Source organism: Colossoma macropomum, unplaced genomic scaffold (assembly GCF_904425465.1).
Source record: "Colossoma macropomum unplaced genomic scaffold, Colossoma_macropomum, whole genome shotgun sequence".
Lineage (NCBI taxonomy): Eukaryota > Metazoa > Chordata > Actinopteri > Characiformes > Serrasalmidae > Colossoma > Colossoma macropomum.
This window is the reverse complement of record NW_023494798.1, coordinates 16,307,309-16,325,161: the sequence shown is the minus strand read 5'-3', so window position 1 is coordinate 16,325,161 and position 17,853 is coordinate 16,307,309. Positions and strand designations below refer to the sequence as shown.

Sequence of the window (17,853 nt, the reverse complement as noted above, 5' to 3'; positions counted from 1 at the left end):
GGCTTAGAAACGCCTAGGTAGACCAACGATTTGAGGTGATTCCGCTGGAAGGACCACTGCTCTGCTTTACAACAGCTATGAACTGACAGAGCAGTCCCTATGAACCCCTGTGACCTCAAAATTACATGGTAAATGCTGTTTTGAGTTAATTACTATTTTGTAGGCATTTCTTTGAAAAGAAGAGGAAACTTGAGGCATTAATTTGTCAAGAGACCAATTCTGTCAAGCCTGTCTAGCTTATCTAGGCAAGTGGGTTTGACAGAAATCCTTTCAAGCAGTGTCTTTTCATAAAATCCCTTTATCTTCAAATAATGTAAATCCAAAGGCCGCAGTGAGTTCTGAATTTGTAAACATTCTGGTTTTGCAGCCATCACATTTCTGTCAAATGAAATGGGATTCAAAGGCCTTTCTGCACCACAAGCAAAACAGTACAAACCCAAAAACATTTGAGGCATTTCAGCAGTGTTCAAAACGCCCATAGACCAAAGCAGAATACCTCACACATTTCATATCTGTGATGAAATTCGTCATGTTCCAAGAAACACAGCCATTGGTACATGGTTAGACTTTATTTTCAGGCAATGATTTTGACTTGACATGTTGCATTATTGAATAAGCGGCGGAAAAAATAGGGAGCATGAAGTCAGTCATCCCTGAGGATCAGACAACCACAAAGATGTTATGAAAAAGCACTGACTGATGCAAGTCATGCATTCTTCTGTCATGCATGCTATCATTCAGATTACACAGTGAAAATGTGCAAGATCTAGATGTCATTGAAGAAATCTTTGACAGTTTGAACTGAAAACAAGTCACTGTATGCTGGCATGAAAGTGGAATTAGTCTAGAAGATTTGCTTGTGTTGTCTCCTCAGCCCACAGTCAGCTGCTATAGACTAAACAGCGTTCAGAAGGCATGAAGTCTTCAAGGTCAGGGTAAACATGTTGTTAGTGATTACTGGGTTCTCACTGAAAGGACAGTGCTGCACTATGGTTGCTGAACTGCTGTTCAAAGGATCAAAGAGTGCTGAAAATGTGAAGGAGACAAATAAGCATTACGCCTTTTGCCTGCGTAAGTCAGAACTTACAACCAAAACAATTTACTGAGACTAAATGCCTAGATGAAGTTACATCAACCTAATGAGAACACCTGGAGCATTTTATCATGTCCAGAAACAAGTATTATTCTAAACCTAACATCTACAGCAAGAAAAATACAGCATGCAGATTAGACAGGCATTTCAACTCTCATGCATTCCACTGTTTTAGCATTTGTTAGGCCTGTCACATTTATTACATAATCACCTGATCACAGTTATTTGCGAGAACCACAATTATTTTCCACACTCGTTAGATTTCACAACTTTATGTCGCAACAAATAGAATGTGAACTGTGTTTACAATTGCTGTGAAGAAGCAAATGCATGTGAATAAAACAAAGCGGAAAATGCATTAACTGAGATACCTTATGGGTATTTCAAAAACAACAAACATTCAAACTTCTGACCTGATGCTGTAGCACCTTTAGAGGGCAGCGGTGAGTAATGTTTGTTTATTTGAGCTCAAGCTGTGTCCGTCCTCTGTTGGGAACTACCAAGTCTAGACTGATAGGAAGCAAATATTTATATATACGCTATATCTTACTTTAATAAATAAAGACAATTAAATTGTCAGTCGCATTTTTTTCGAATATTTTTACGCCAACTAGTCATCAGCTAAAACTTCCTGGTCATGACAGGCCTACCAAATGTCACTATCGATTATATTAGTAACTGAGTAATCTAACGATTATTTTGATGGGTAACTGAGCATCATGGGCCGAACAATAAAAATGAACTTAGAAATAACAAACCATACATAACATTTCAAACATTACAAAGTACGATACTTAAAAGAGATAAAATAGGAAGGCTTTAAAAAGACTTCATTAAAGAAAATATAGCATTGAAATCCATCAGGCTGCGTTTCGTTACTGAAAGACAGACCAGAGGAAGAATTTCAAATGCGCATCATCATCATGCAAATTGTTAAAGCTACACTTTGCAAGTTTTGGGGGTTTGCAGACCTCTTTGGTGGAAGTGTGCAATAGCACGCAATGCATGGAAGAACATTTTCTAAGCCAGCTGTTCTAGTTCAGACCCCTCCCCTGAGTGGATGAATCTGATAATTGCAAGTGCACTGAGAGAGTATTCATAAAGAACTGTCAAGACTTGATAAATGACATGGTGTTCTGAGGTTTTAAGGGGATTATCTACTATTGTTTTCATATCTTCCTTCTTTTTGAGTGTAACATTAATAACATAAAAACATAGGACAAGTCTGGAAAACTCCAATGAAATCTGACCCAACAACTCTGACTTTTAAATTATTATTTCAGGCTTTAGAGGGTGACTCGCAGCAGCAGTGTACACAATATTTTATTGTGATTTTTCTTCTAAGAATAATGCAATATTCTTCGCTGATAATGTACAATTTTAAGGCTGATTTTTTAAAATTGAGTTTAGTCAAGTAATTGTAAAAGCTAAATGTTATAGTGTTTTGATTATGTCTGTCCTATAAAACAGTGTTCACAGGTAAAGCTCAGTGTCTTCTCACTTTGACTTGTTATGGGTTTTACAACCACACACCCCCCCCACACACACACATTCATGCTAGTACACATTGCTTTGCATTGCAGATTCTTGCAGCGCTGGAATTTCCTCTCGTAGCTGGAACACAATGGCTCCCAGCCCGGGCAATGATAACACAAGTTCTTTGTGATGCTCATCACTATCACAATCACTGCACAGAACTCCACGAGATTCTGGAATCACTGCTATGGGCATGTGGGGATACTGTGCATTCCAGATACATGTGGTCACTGGAATTTCACATTACAGTGAGGCCGAACACAGGAAAACAATGAATTTCACCAGAACGTAGATGTATTGTGCAGAAGAAGAAGACTGTCTACCAAAAGAAAAAAAAAATCATTTTATGGACTATAGTAAAGATGGGGCATTTTTTTCTTTTGTAATTACTTCTATAGCAAACAGAAAAGTTGGGAGGGGTGTAAATGTTAATTTAGATCTGAGCTGAAAGACCAATTTCTTCAGTGGTGTCACACTTTGAAGCTAGTCTTACAACCTAACTAGCAAAACTATTTCGGTACTCTAACTCAATGGAAACAGCTGACTCTTACTACTCAGAATGCAAATATTTCCCTCCATTTCGCTCTCCCTCTAAGCACGCCTTAGAGCAATAGTCATGCTTTCCTGCAATGGAGAGTAACAAGCGTGAAAAAGAAAAAGAAAAAAAAAGCCTAATGGCCTCTGAGATCCATCAGGCTGGGTGCCTCTGGGCTACACTTCACTGGCTCTGCTGTATTAACTACTGTCCTACTATGAACTCCAAACTGGCTGACAGAAACAAACCTTCACTGGCACATGCTGGGAAAAAAATACCAGCCTCCAGGTCTTTTGTCTGGAAAAAAAAAATACAAGTATTTGTGGCAGGCAAGTCCTAGGTCAGCAAGCTTGCTTGAAGTCATGCATGTAGGAGCAGAAACTAGTAGCACGGGCAGGAAAAATCGAATAAAACTCTTCAGATTCTAAAGCACGCATAGTACAGATCCCATATCATAACAACTGTGTTAAGAAAGTCAATGTGTCTATACCCTTCCTTACCACAAACCAGCAGTCAGATATTCCTTATCAACATGCTCAAAAATGTGCCATGTGACAAGCACTCAAATGTCAAGCTTTTAATTATAACTCAGGGGGTAAACTGCTGTCTTATTTTGGTTTAGGCCTGGCGCCACACTTTATAGAGAGAAACATAAGCTGTTCTGATTTCCAGTTTTTAACACAGTGCACCACTGTAAGCCCATAAGAGCAGCACATTTCTTTCCAGCTATGGCACACAGGTGACATTACACAGCCTAGGACAGAGTTAAGTAGGGAATGTTGTCTTTTCACAGTACACAAAAAAGTTAAAGGAGGATAGGATCAATGACTACATGCTTAAAAACTACGGTTCTTCAAGGGTTCCTCAGTAAAGGCATCAGTTCTATTTAGAACCATGAGCTCTATATAGAACCATTTTCATGCTAAAACAGAAGATGATATGATTCTTCAGATTGAGGGAGAATGTACTGTATGTGGCTCTATATAGAAGCTTTTTGAAAATCGTTCTACATAGCAACAACAAAGGTTTCTTCCGTTGCCACAAGCTTTACATATTCTATTGTTACAAGCTTGACATCATAACAGATGCAAAGAACCATTTAAGCATGAAATGGCTCTATCTAGAACTCATGGTTGTAAACAGAACCACCGCCTTTACTAAAAACCCCTGAAGAATCGTCTTTTTAAGTGTGTAGGCCACTCTGAGTGTTACTAAGATATTTTAAACACAGGCAGCCAATCAATACAGGGACTGTCAGCTCTTATACTCACGGATGTCGATCTGACCCTGATTTTAAATAAGCCATAAATAACAGGCTCCTATTCCAAGCCAGACTGACACAGAAGAATATCACTTATTTCAGACCCTCTCAACTGCATGGAAGGGAGATGAGCTGCTTGGCTATCTATAGCATACTGTAAAAAAATCATGAAGTCCACTCCGCTTAGGTAAACATCTCTTTGCTCGTACACAACCACAGTGAGAAAACAGATCAACAAATCTGCATCGACAAATGAGACATATTCATATTTCCACGCTTCAGTTTTTGTGCACAGCACATAAATGTACATACTGTACAACAGATCCATCTACATAGAGAAAACACAGTAATGCTGCAAACAAGTATGTTTCTCTCAACAAGCATATTTGGATCTTATTTAAAAAAGGAAGGAAAAATACAGCTCAATCCAGCATTTTGTGAATGGTAGTAGAACAGTCAGTGTTTGGCACTGCAGCTCTTACATTGCCTAAACTGATCGGTCATTTCTAACATGTAGCAGAGCATTCTGACTGTATATTTTCATTCATACTGTTTATATGCATAACTGTGTGCCATATTTCCTCATTACTGACTGTTATTGAAAAACACCTGAAATACTACTAAAGCAGCACTGCAGTGCTGTTTTATAGCAAGCTATAATGCTTATGTAGCATTCTGTAGTTACACCTCAGCAACTGCCTGCATTTACTTTAAGATTCTTACAATAATGCTGTATAAATCTGTACAGACCCACATTATAAATGTGCCAAGTGTCTGGAAAATATAAATATGTATGTATGTATGTATGTATGTGTGTGTGTGTGTGTGTGTACACACACACACACACACACACATAATATAAACTGTAAAAAAACGATTCTTGCCAGGTGAAATGATTCTTCAGATTGAAGGAGAATGTGTTGTAAATAGTTGTGTATAGAATATATATACACATCAAAAACATTATATATCAATGCCAGTAACAGACACTAAATCAAACCAGACTTCTTGTGATTTACTGAGTGCGGAGACAAGTACACTTTTTCCAGTTCATTCATATTGCTGTATGTGGCTGGCTGAATAACAGCTTCTCCGTGTTAGAGCAGGTAAGGGAAGCACAGACGGCCTGGAGAAATGTCTCCATACTCCCAATGGGAACATTAAACCGCCTGTTTCCGTCGTGATTACGTGGAAGACAGCCTAAGTCTGCCACAAACACTTTAGTCGTCCAGTTACCGAAAACTCATGACTTCTTTTCAGGTATTCGATGGAGAGAGTAGATAATAACCACGGCATCTTCTCTCTCTAAAAACATTTAGTCAGCGGTAACGGCCAAAGCGTTTCTGAGGAATCAGATGAAGACCCTCGGGCATCGAAAACAGTGGCTACATTACATTACTGCCGTCACAACTAGTCGTTAAAGATAAATACATGTCATATCTTCATCGGTCTTAGCCAACTTTTCGGTTCAGTAATACGACAATAACCTAATACATAAGGTAGCCTGTCTGCCGAGTAGACTACACTAAGTACACTTAACAAGTTTTGAAAGTAGTGTCTCAGAAGTAAGTTAGACTCGGCTTGTTTACAGAAACAGCTACTTTAAAAAGAACTTACCAAAAGTTGAACTGGCGTCTACAAATCAAACGATGATGTGCGGTGAATCAGGAACGTCTCTCGCCTCTTTATTTTTTTTATTTTTACAGGGTTTGTTCTCCCAACAGCACTTCGTGCTCCCCCTCACCCTGCGCCATGTCGACAGGGAGATGTGGACGTGACTGCGTCACTGGTTGGGAAAAGCCCGCCCCAAATCCAGTGGGATTGGCACGAGAGTCGCTATAGGCAGTTCTGTGGAGCCAAAGTGAAGCGAGTTTCCGAGTTTCCGAGTTAAGATTTAAGGCTGAAGTTATAAAGAGCTGAGACGGGCACGTAACTCATACTAACTCGTGCTCAGACTCGGGGATGCCACTCTGCAAAAATGAGATCTGATAAGTTATAGCCACCTCAAATAACTTGTTAATGTATTAATGATTATTGGTAAGGAAACATTATAAATATTCTCACTATTCCGTCTTTCCGTGTTCTGTCTTAGCGTTTCCCGCGCAGTTGAATTTGACGATGATTTTGTAGCTTAAAATCACCTCTGAAGTCGTCAAACTACGCAACTTTTATTCGAATAACTGTTATGTTAGTTGTAATAGAGGTTGTAAACTGGCTTATAAACAAAATCCATTTTTTCCAGTTGAGCTCTAGTAGTCCGCTGGGTTGCTGAAATAAACATGGCGGAGCTCCAACGGTCTGCAGCTAAAAGTACATCTTTTAGCAGACTAGCTAGCTGTACGTTTAATGTAGTAAACTGGTGTAAAAATGTACATTATTCATGAATATGTAAACAACATAGCTTTAGCAAATTAATAATAAATATGCAGTGGTAAACTGGTGTGTTAGTTGGAGCCTCACATCCACTACATACCCACACCTGTCAAGCATAAGTCATGTAATCTTCATAGACATTGTCAGTAGAAAATGGATCATACTGAAGAGCTCAGTGATGTAAGGCATTTTCTTCGGATAGCAACTTTCCAATACTTAAGTTCAGATTTCTGTTAGAGGTGCCCTGGTCATCTGTGAGTTTTGATGAATCATCACTTTGTTGCTTACTCCATCTGGCAGTGGTTTGGTGGATGCCAAGAGAATGCTATGTGTACGTAGTCACTTGTAAACTTTGGTGGAGGAGGAATAATGGTTTGGGCACCTTAGTTACAGTTGAGGGAAATCTTAATGCTGCAACATACAATGACATTATCGAGAATTCAAACTTTGTAGCAACAGTTTAAGGAAGACCCGTTCCTGTTTAAGTATGACGGTATGCGAAGCGTGGTCATTAAAGAAATGGTTTGCCAAGCTGTGGAGGAACTTGACTGGCCTGCACAGCTTTGACTTCAACCCTATCCAAATCCAGTACCTGTGGTGTGAACCAGAATGTCGACTGTGAGTCAGGCCTTATCACTCAACATCAGCGATTGACCTCACTAATGCTCTTGTGGCTGAATGGAAACAAATACATGTAGCCATGTTCTGAAATCTAGTGGAAAGCCTTCTCAGAAGAGTTGGGGCTGTAATAAGGATGGACCGTATTACTGCGCATGGTTTTAAAAAAAAAGATTTTCTGCAAGCCCATTGTCCAATGTCCCCATAATTTTGATCATGTAGTGCATCATAATGTTGCATGAAAACTTAGCGGCTAAGTTCTGAGCTGTCTGGCAGAGAAAAAAAGGCTGGCAGGTGCCACCAGGCCCAGGTCATCCCATGTGTTTAATGGGCATGTGCCCAGCGCCCCAAGTTGCTACATCTTTGTGATGTGTGAATCGTCTGCTTCCGCTCATTAAGTTATCAGAGGTAAGATATAAATAAAATTTTTAAAATCCATTCTGTGGCAGCATGCTTTAGCCTAGGATGCTTCACAGTTTGGGTTTTTAAGTTTGCTCCTTTTCCCCTGTCTTTATTATGTACTTTTCAGCTGTTCAATTTTAATTTGTTATCTTTATTTGGGTAAATGATTTGCTTGTCAAGAGTTGACATATGCTTCATAGGGAAATATTGTGTTGTTGGATTTATGTTCATGTGTGCATAATCTTGCTATTGTTTTGTCTCGATTGAAAAATATATATATATGAGCTTATAGCAATGATGTGCCCAACACTGCGGCTAGTATGCTACCATCGTAGTGCAGCATAGCCTTCATGTAACCTGCTGTGATATCGTAAAAAAAATCCCTGACCACTCAGGGGCCAATGACTTGAAGATCTGGGTTTGGGTGCTGATTTGGCACAATCCTATCTGGCCTACAAAATTATTCTAATTTTCTATTAATATTAGCCCATTTCACAGCGAGCTGCACTGCAATCCCCTGCATGCATTAAACTGTTGGGCTTTTTAATATGGCCCTTGTAGTGGTTGAGTTTGACACTTCTGCTCTAAAGCATAGCTTTTGTACCTGTGTGTTAAATTTCAGTGTGTGAAAGACCTGTGAAGGAAGAAAGTAGCCTGGAATTACCACATTAAACTCTTTATTTTGCTTAAAAGGCATATTTAACAGTGAGACATCTTTTACATTTTCAAGCAGGGAATCATTCTAAGGCACCCTAAACTGTGGAAACAATAACACTCAGTCTGAAAATCAGTGCAACCTATGCAAATTGTTTAGGAACATTACAATCACAAGTACTAAAATAAATAATTTACACATATAACAGCATGTCAGTTAAATCCTTTGACTAATCATTTTTGAATCAAGTTACCCAAGTCTTATCTTATAGAGTGTAGACTGAAAACGTAGCGATTATACAGTGTCACAACTCTATGCTTCATGAAAGACAGCTGTAATAAGGCTGAGGAAATGCACTGTCCTATCCTTCTGATGTAAATGATAATGTCTAATATCAATGATGAGCTCAAAATGCTTAAGCTTCAAATTACACATATAACAATCCAGTTTTACTATAGAACCTGATTAGCATGGTGACAGGTTCACACAATTTTCACTTTTATATTCTACATACACAGAGCTACTTTCCACTGCACTAGTACATATGATATCCTTCATCCTTCAATAAAACCAAGCTCTAGACTACTGCATGGCCCTTAAGGGGCCTTTCCACCTTCACCGTGTTGGGGTCACATTCCAGCATCTCTCTTATCCATTCATCATCCAGAGCTCCCTCAATGAACTCCTCCAGACTGATGATGGCTGTGGAGATGGAGGAAAAGCACAAATAGGGTCTGCTTTCTCATTAATTGAAACAAGGTCAGTTGTCACTTAGAGCTACCACATTCACATTTTATGTACATTACAAGATTAGCTACCTGTTTACAAAGATAATGTCTGTCATGCAATGAAATGCCAGTGTAAGCCCAACAAATTGAGTTAAATTTCATTAAGGCCAATAATTCCAGATTTACAGAGCGAATCCATAAGAAAGCACCCCTCTACATCACCTTACCGTTGTTGTCTTTGTCCAGTCGTACGAATATCCTGTTGGTGCATTCCTCAGCAGTCAGTGGATTAGGTTTGGTCAGGGAGGCTGCAACACTCATCTTGTACACGGCCTGCCAACAATCAGGACATGTTGGCAAAGTAAGTCTCTGTTGCCCTCTAACGGAGTAAGGAGGTAGTGACAACCTCCTTTACATGAATGATACAACTGAAGCATCTCAATGTTGAAACCTCTGTGCCAAATGAGAGGCCACTGTGATTCCAGTGTTCACCTATTTTCTTAAGACAAAGCAAACATTGACTGACACAATATAATGTGCTATGTGTCCAAAAGTTTGTAGACACAAGCTAATAAGGAGCGTGTCCCACATTTGCTGCAGTAACAGCCTCTACTGTCCTGGAAAGTCTTTGCACAAGTTTTTGCATTAGGCCACATGCGCATTAGTCAGGTCAGGTACAAATGTTGGATGACTAGTTCTAAATCACAAACTCCACTCCACTTCATCCTAAAAGTATTGGATAAAGCTCCATCACTCCAGAGAACGCAGTTCCACTGCTTCATAGCCCAGTGCTGGGGGGCTTTATACCCCTCTAGCTGACACTTGGCACTAGGCACAGTAAACTTAGGCTCATGAGCTGAGTATCCTATTGTATTGGCTGTGATTTTCTATAAAGATTATGCAAGCTGAATGTGCAATTGAATGCTTGTGTCCGCAATGGATAAACCTCAGATGAATTCACTAATTAGAAGGAGTGTTTAAACACTTTTAAGACAAAGTGATTTTTAAAACAGTCACCTTATTATATTTTGAGCACACATACTGAACAAGGGCCCTACCTGCATGATCTCGAGCATTTCTGATCGTGTTATGGCTCCATCCTTGTCCTTGTCATAGAGCCTGAATGACCAGCGTAGCTTGTCTACTGATGAGCCTGCTATCAGCATACTGATGGCTGTCGCATACTCTCGGAAGTCAACAACTCCATCCTGTAAAATAATACACCAACATCTACCATCGTCTACAATGAAGTGCGATTCTCAGTGTTTATGCTGAAAACACAAATACCTTCTCGTAAGGCATTTCCTGTCAGTTATTTTTCCAAACAAGTGTACACTCATTGAGCACTCTACTAGGAGCACTAAACTAATACTGGATATTTACTCTCAAAGTAGCCTCATTTGTTCTTGGTATGGATTCCACAAGATGTTGGAAACATTCCTTTGAGATTCTGGTCCATGTTGATATGATTGCATCATGCAATTCTGGTAGATTTTTCATGAGCACTTTCATGCTGTGAATCTCGTGTTCAACACATCCCAAAGGGGTTCTGTTAGATTCAGATCCAGTGACTGGGAAGGTTGCTGAAGAAAAATGAAATCATTGTCATTTTCATGAAAAGTTTGAGACTTTTGCTTTGTGACATGGTGCATTATCATGCTGGAAGTAGCCATTATAATATGGCTAAATTGTGGCCATGAAGGGATGCATGATTGGTATTACAAGGCCCAAAGTGTGCCAAGAAAACATTTGCACACCATTACACCAACGTGGTCTTCTATTGTAGCCCATATACCTCAAGCTTCGATGTACTGTGCATCCTGAGATGTTTTTCTACTCACTACAGTTGAAGAGTCAAGAATAGTAGTCTGTGTTACCGTATCCTTTCTCTCAGCTCAAACCATTCACTGTCTGGCCATTCACTGTTGACCTCCCTCATCAACAAGGGGTTTCCATCCACAGAATTGCCACTCACTGGATCTTTTATCTTTAATGCACTATTCTGACTAGACTCTAGAGACTATTGTGCATGAAAATCCCAGGAGATCAGCAGATAGAAATACTCAAATATTTCAGCTGAGATCACATTTATTCCCCATTCTGATGGTCTGCCACACGATCAGCTGATTAGGTAATTGAATTAATAAAGTACTCAGTGAGCATATATTCAGGGAATACCATGAAGGTTGGATTGATAAATACACTCTCAGAAAAAAGGTACTAAACTTTTTTGGGTACAAACACTGTCACTGAATTGTTACCCTCGGGTGTCCATCTTCAGTACCTTTTGTGAAGGAACATAATTGTACCATATTCAGTTGCAGTCCTTTATTTTAAGTCTGGGGTGTCAAACTCCAATACTGGATAGTTGTTGTCCAGCACAACCATTCATTCAACTCAACAGTTAATTTCCAGGTTGAGCTGGTGTGTTAAGAGTAGGAAAATTGCCAAACTGTGCTGGACATGGGTCCCCCAGGAAAAAAAGGTTACCACCAAAGTGTTTTTATGACCTGTTTTGACTGCAGGCTTTTTATTTTACTTTTCTATTTAAAAAAGTTAAGTTATGAAAGTGTATAAATGTGCACCTTTCCACTGGAAAAGTGAATGCAGTGTCTCTTGAAAACTCAAAGATACACATCTGAACACAAGGACATTGTTGTACCTTGGGGGACAAAAAAAAAGTACCCTTTTCCTGACAGTATATATATTTTCTGACAGTGTATGTACATATATACCTACAGTACTGTGCAAAAGTCAGAGACTGCCCTTTCTAGTCAAAACAACCATTATGTTATTCATTTCTCAGTGTAAGGATAAAATAACAGAAAACATATATTTTAACAACTTAAACAACTAAATATGCAAAATGTTCAGTCCACTCTTTGCCTTTCACTGCTTCCATTGTTTTCCAGAGACTTGCTTTCGATTTTCGAAGAAATCTGCAGAGATATTTTTCCACAAAAAACTGAAAAGTTCAGTCTTAGAAGTTGGTTGCATTTTCTGCCTCTCACAATTCCTGCAATTCCAAACACATTCAGTGATGGTGAGGTTCGGACTCTGGATTGGTCAGTCCATTGTTTTGAAAACACCAGCGGCTTCTTTGTTTGATTTGCAAATTTTCTTCCTTTTTGTCTGTTTCCTTTTCTCAGTAACGGCTTCTTGACAGCTACACATCCTTTCAGCCTCATAGCGTTGGGTTGTCTTCTCACAGTGAACAGACTAGGGATTGTTTTCAGATCTGAAGCAGATCTCCTCTCTGTCTCAAAGATGAAAGCTTTGAGTACTTTTCATCTGATGGTGACAGTTTTGGTGGTCTACCAGGTCTTGCACAGTTGTTAGTAATCTCATTTTCGCTGTATCTTTTTTTTCACTCATTTTCCTTTGATTTTACCCTTCCTTATACAAGTGAATTATCTTATATCGCTTCAGAAATATCTCCTGAAAAAATCGTACTTCATGGCTGTTTTGACTGGAAATTAAATGAATAAGGGGTGGGCTCTGACTTTGTGTGTATATAGAAAGTGAAAGAGAATTAATACAGCTCCTGTAGTCCTGCCAGACCTCGTTGTTGTCCAGTGTGCGGAATATCTGCTCTGCGTATTCTGCAGACTCTGTTCCGACAGTTCCGTTGCAGAAGTGCCGTCTGAATTCATGCAGAGTGATCAGGCCACTGGGACACTCATTTAAAAACTTCCTACCAGACAAGAGAGAAACCAGCACAATCAAAAATGCCTCCCTTTATGGGGGTATACTATTTGAAGCCACAGCTTATAAATTCTGAATTTGATTCCATTCAGCCACCCAGCATTTTCATATAAAGCCATAAAACCATTTGCTAACATTAATTTGATGAGGCTACATATAGTAGGGGAAATGTTGGTCAGAACACTGAAAAGGATTTGGATCTGTTCATCACATCTACCCAGATTAATTAAAAACGGACATCAGGCATACGCAAAAGCCCCTGATCAAATCACGTTTTCTGAGTGAAATAAGTTTCACAAAGTAAATGCACTTGTGCACATTTTAATGCACAATTACTGTTTATTTGTTGAATTTAACATACTGTGAAAAAATAAAAAACAAAATTTTATCTATTCTAAAGTGATTGAGCATTTTATATTTTATGTATGATTTCTTCCTCATTATTTTAAACTCCACAAAAAATAGAATTTGCACTAAAATGATCAGAAAAATGCCATATTTTAGTGCATTCTCTGTACAAAGGATATTTTCACTTAGAAAATATAGTGTATACTTAGTGTTCAAACATGTATATAACTCTATATAAGATACTATACAATATGTGTGTGTATATATATATATATATATATATATATACACACTTCTCAAACATTCATTAGGCAAGTCATTCTTTCAAGTAACCTGTTTTTTTTTGTTTGTTTTTTTTTGCTTACAATATGGCTGAAAACATGTAGAATAGAATTAAATAAAAAGCAAAGACTCATTTCTGATATTCACGTGTTCAGGACCATGAAACAAGATAATAGATGATTTCTAAGAACAAAATGCCCATACGCCAGAACTGTCATCAGTATGTAAATAAGTAAACCATAAAACTACAACATGTAAAGCACAGTTCATGCAAACAAAAATACATTCGTGAATCAAACGCAGATGAATATCTAACCTTACCTAAACCACTCATAGAGCTGTGTGACATAGGTGCCTCCACTTCTGCTGGGCAAGGTTGCAGTCTGTCCCATCCTCAACTGTTCTCCTCTATGAAGTAGTCCAGTGACACATTTATACCCCAGCCCTGCTTACTTCCCTCAAGCTTAATCACTCTTACAAGTGCCATCCTGCATCTGTGAAATTAGGCAAAAGTAATCTCCCAGCAGGGGGCAACAGGCAGGTTGGGGTGATGCAAATGTAATTACTTCAAGAACAGCTCCACTCAAGGGCGTGTGGGCTGTGAAGTGTTTTGTGGTACCCCAATTCACCCCTACACCAACATTAATGAGTACTGTGAGCAGTAAATGGAACACTGTTTAAGTTTTCCTCTGTCAGTATGTGGGAGATGTGCACCCATGTGTGCACCACCATGTTCATGTAACCCTGTGACCCAGTTAAGAACAGGCACTTTATACACCTGCAGCAAAACGGATGCATGTAGACGTACACGTGATCTGATTAACTAGCAACACTAGCCTGTGGTTTTCTCAGCCAGCTTTGTGCTCTGACTCATCATGTAACGACAATACAGTACTAACTACCTTAATTTAGAGAAAGGAAAAGCTGATTTACGTGGTTATGTGTTTCTGTAAGTACCTTTTTCAGCGGTTACATCTGAGAATGAAGAGCTGACAAAACATTCTCGAAAAGCCCATTTCATGGAAAACTAAGATTTCCTTACTTTTTTTTTAATAAAACGTTTGCTGTAGTATTTATACAGTTTTATAATTTCAAACCACACTGTTCACACCTCAGGGTCTGTTCATGGTCATTCTACAGAAACGTCCATTTTTTGTGTCCCTAGTGTTTACAGATATATTACACTTAAAAAAAAATTAGGGTTACAATTTTTTTACATTTTCAAATAAAACTGTTTTAACAATTACACCTTCTTCAGCCATCAATTTAGCAATATTGGTTTTAAATCTATCATATAGAATTCCAAGTACCACAGAAGTTCTTGTCCCCACAGTCATGTGTAAAGGGCGAGCGCCATATTTTGAAGAAAAAAACATTTTTTCTGCAAGTTTAACTACAATAATCTATACATGACTATGGAATATATAAATTAAAGGACATAAAGAAAACAAATGCCAAATAAATATTATAAAATATTTAATGAAAGTTGTTGTCCCCAGGAGTCCAGACTGGTGTTACTGCGTAACAAAAATATCTTATTTTGAAAAAAAAAATCACACTGATCACATCACTTAACTTCCTTTTACCTATTTTCTGAGGATCTATGAAAAAAGCACATGGTAAGTCCACTGTGTCTTTCCAGAAATTTTCTCATTTAGCTCATGATTTCATATGAAGCTTTTAGTTGAAGTCACTGGTATGACCTACTTTATTCTTAGATAATTGTGAAAAAATAGAATACAAATGGATTAAATGACATATTTTAGTGGATATTCCATGATTCACAACATGTGGTTCGATGCTCTGTAGCAGCCATTTTGTAAAATGTCGCTGGTGTTCCCTTTCTTATGTGTAACACTAATGAGCATTGGTAACACCAGTGACACCTATGGACAGATAGAAAAGTGGACGTTTCTGCAGAATGACTCATAAACTAAGCTGTGAAAATGGCCCACTTTGAATTCAAGAAATGCAAAAATTTGGACACCCCTGGTCAAATGATGTTTTTTTTTTTTTTAATCGATTCTCTGAATGAAAATAAGTACATCTTCTACAGCGACCTGTACATTTGAATGCAGTTACTGTTTATTTGTTGCATTTAACACATTGGGGAAAATATAAAACAACGTTTGCGCAGGCCACATTTTATATATTATTTTGAAATACATTAAATTCAGCAAAATTAGGAATTGTGTAAAATGCCACATTTAACTGTAGAGAGAGGATGTGTTAAATTATTTTTCACTTAGAAAATCAAAAAGATGTGTAATTTCACTTAATTCAAACTTTTGTATATGAACTTTATGTATTTACATATATCCACCTATTCATCTTTCAGCAGGTAAGCTTTGCACCTCAGTGTGTTTCCACCCAGACTGCTGTTTGAATGAGACATGACATACGGCAGCCAGTCATTATATATATCAGTCTAAAAGGCACAGTAACAAAAACAGCCTGTTTAATTTTGATACAGGATATGAAAATGGTCATGTAGAAATGAATTGTGGCTGTTTTTGACACATGAAACCTCACATGATCTAAGCAAGATTTTTTTTTTTATTTATTTTATTGGCCACTTTAGTAGATGTGCCATGTAAACTTTTCTTTTCTTTAGTTTTCACACCTTTGTCACCTCTTCAGTTTCAGAGTGTGGCTGAGTTAAAAACTGCATGCATGTGAAAGACAATCAGAACGTAAATGAAACTAATGTTTATTTAAGAATCTTTTTACAGGATAGCCCGGAGAGAGACAGCTTCGCTGCCATGAACCAGACCTGTTGACAGCAGCAGCGATGGTGTCATACACTTAAGTGCTTTATAATATACGGGGAAGGAGGATGAAAAAAAAAATATACAGAGGAGGCTGTGTGGAACTGGCATTGATGAAGTCCCCCTGTTTTCCAACAGCCTCTGCCAAAGGCTTAGACAGAGCGCATGCAGGATGGTGGCCTGCGCATGTCCAACCCACATTCCCCTCACAAGCAGTTCATGGAAGGGAGGAACTGTGGAAACCGCAAGTGTAGAAGAAGTCCCCAGCGGATGAACAGTCTTCAGCGCACTAACCACCACTCTCCAAGACAAAAGGAGAAGGAAGAAAACACAAAATGACAAAATCCCAGTCTGTCTCATAAGGCAAACAACACCTTTATCTACCACTAACAAAAAAAGTAGAAAAAAAGCAAAATTAACAGGTACACAAAAAGGCGGCATGCATGGATATCACTGGAAGAAAAACAAAGGGAACAACAAAAAAACTAGCATATATCTATGCAGGCTATTTCAAGATATCTTTAGGGCTAAAGCAGTAGAAGATAAGGTCTGTGGTTCTAACCTAAGTACAGTACTCAATTTTTGCTTAGTGCCACTGCAGCAGATGACACATATAGTACATACGCACACTGAAAAACAGTGACATTGTGCCAGGGCATGAATGCACACAGTACATAGATTCTAAAGTAAAACAATAACTCAAAGACAGACAATTCATGATTTTTTTGCCTCTCATAGTTATGGCACGTGTGTCACAGCTCACTGCTTGTTCATATGGGTGGAGAGAGCAGCTGTTCCTGTGCTTAAGGCCCCAGCTGACCAATCTAAGCCCTCATTGGCCATCATACCAGGCTGCCAATTGGCTAGTACTCCAAACCGTTAGCATGGTATGGAAAATTTGCCTACACTCTTAGAAACAGATGGTTTCTCAAGGTTATAATGAATACATAAAAGAACCTTTTGCATTACTAAAGGGTTCTTTGCAGCCTTAAAGTGTTCTTCAGATTGATGGAGAATATGCTGTAGATGGTTTCTATATAGGACCAAAGGGTTCTTCTACTTTTACAAAGTGAAGCTTGAAACAACAGAAGTACCCTTTTTGGTGCTATATAGAACCCTTGTCAAAAAGGTTCTATATAGAACCATATAAAACACATTCTCTATCAATCTGAGGAACACTTTCAGGAAACAAAAACCCTTTAAGCATGCAAAGGGTTCTTTAAGGATCCATGGTTCTATATAGGACCATTTTCTTTACTAAAATACCCTTGAAGAACCATCTTTTAAATAAAGTGTGTAGTCACAACAGCACTTACAAATGATCCCATAAAATACTAAGCAGGTTTAATGGAAATGCCCTTCCTAAATATTCTCCAGTCCATGTGTTTGGTAAAGAGACGCATGGGGAAGAGAGGGACTGTGGTCAAGCTCAATCATGTCTTAAACAGGCAGGTGGAGCTTCTAGACACATCGGTGGGAAAACATACACGGGAGTCTCATGGAACTGAGGATGGGACCCTCCTTCCTTCAAGTAGTAGTCTGGATAGCA

The 17,853-nt window shown here is 38.6% G+C and overlaps 2 protein-coding genes across 6 annotated transcripts in view; both read right to left on the bottom strand.

Moving 5' to 3' along the window:
* ppfibp1b (PPFIA binding protein 1b) overlaps nt 1-6,217 on the bottom strand; it is a 29,790-nt gene extending 23,573 nt beyond the window's left edge. For 4 of the 5 annotated variants that reach the window (XM_036584738.1, XM_036584740.1, XM_036584739.1 and 1 more), the window contains exon 1: nt 6,043-6,217. The gene's annotated coding sequence lies outside the window, so the exon portion shown is untranslated. The remainder of the gene's footprint in view (nt 1-6,042) is intronic. The other variant, XM_036584742.1, reaches the window with a different exon arrangement.
* A 2,755-nt stretch (nt 6,218-8,972) lies between these two features.
* si:ch211-245j22.3 (uncharacterized protein LOC563798 homolog) lies at nt 8,973-13,928 on the bottom strand. The gene is made up of 5 exons (XM_036585524.1): nt 13,858-13,928; nt 12,763-12,895; nt 10,260-10,409; nt 9,429-9,534; nt 8,973-9,175 (listed from the first exon to the last, which is right to left on the bottom strand). Exons 1-5 carry the CDS (start codon nt 13,926-13,928, stop codon nt 9,051-9,053), a joined length of 585 nt encoding a protein of 194 aa, XP_036441417.1. The 3' UTR covers nt 8,973-9,050.
* Between the last annotated feature and the right edge of the window lie 3,925 nt (nt 13,929-17,853).

Bases quoted from the DNA above. Each gene is read 5' to 3' on its own strand.
- si:ch211-245j22.3 (XM_036585524.1), bottom strand. From the start codon at position 13,928: ATGGGACAGACTGCAACCTTGCCCAGCAGAAGTGGAGGCACCTATGTC. The intron at 12,896-13,857 runs GTAAGGTTAGAT...CTTGTCTGGTAG, and splicing joins CAGCTCTATGAGTGGTTTAG to GAAGTTTTTAAATGAGTGTC. The intron at 9,176-9,428 runs GTAAGGTGATGT...CCATCTCCACAG, and splicing joins ACTGGACAAAGACAACAACG to CCATCATCAGTCTGGAGGAG.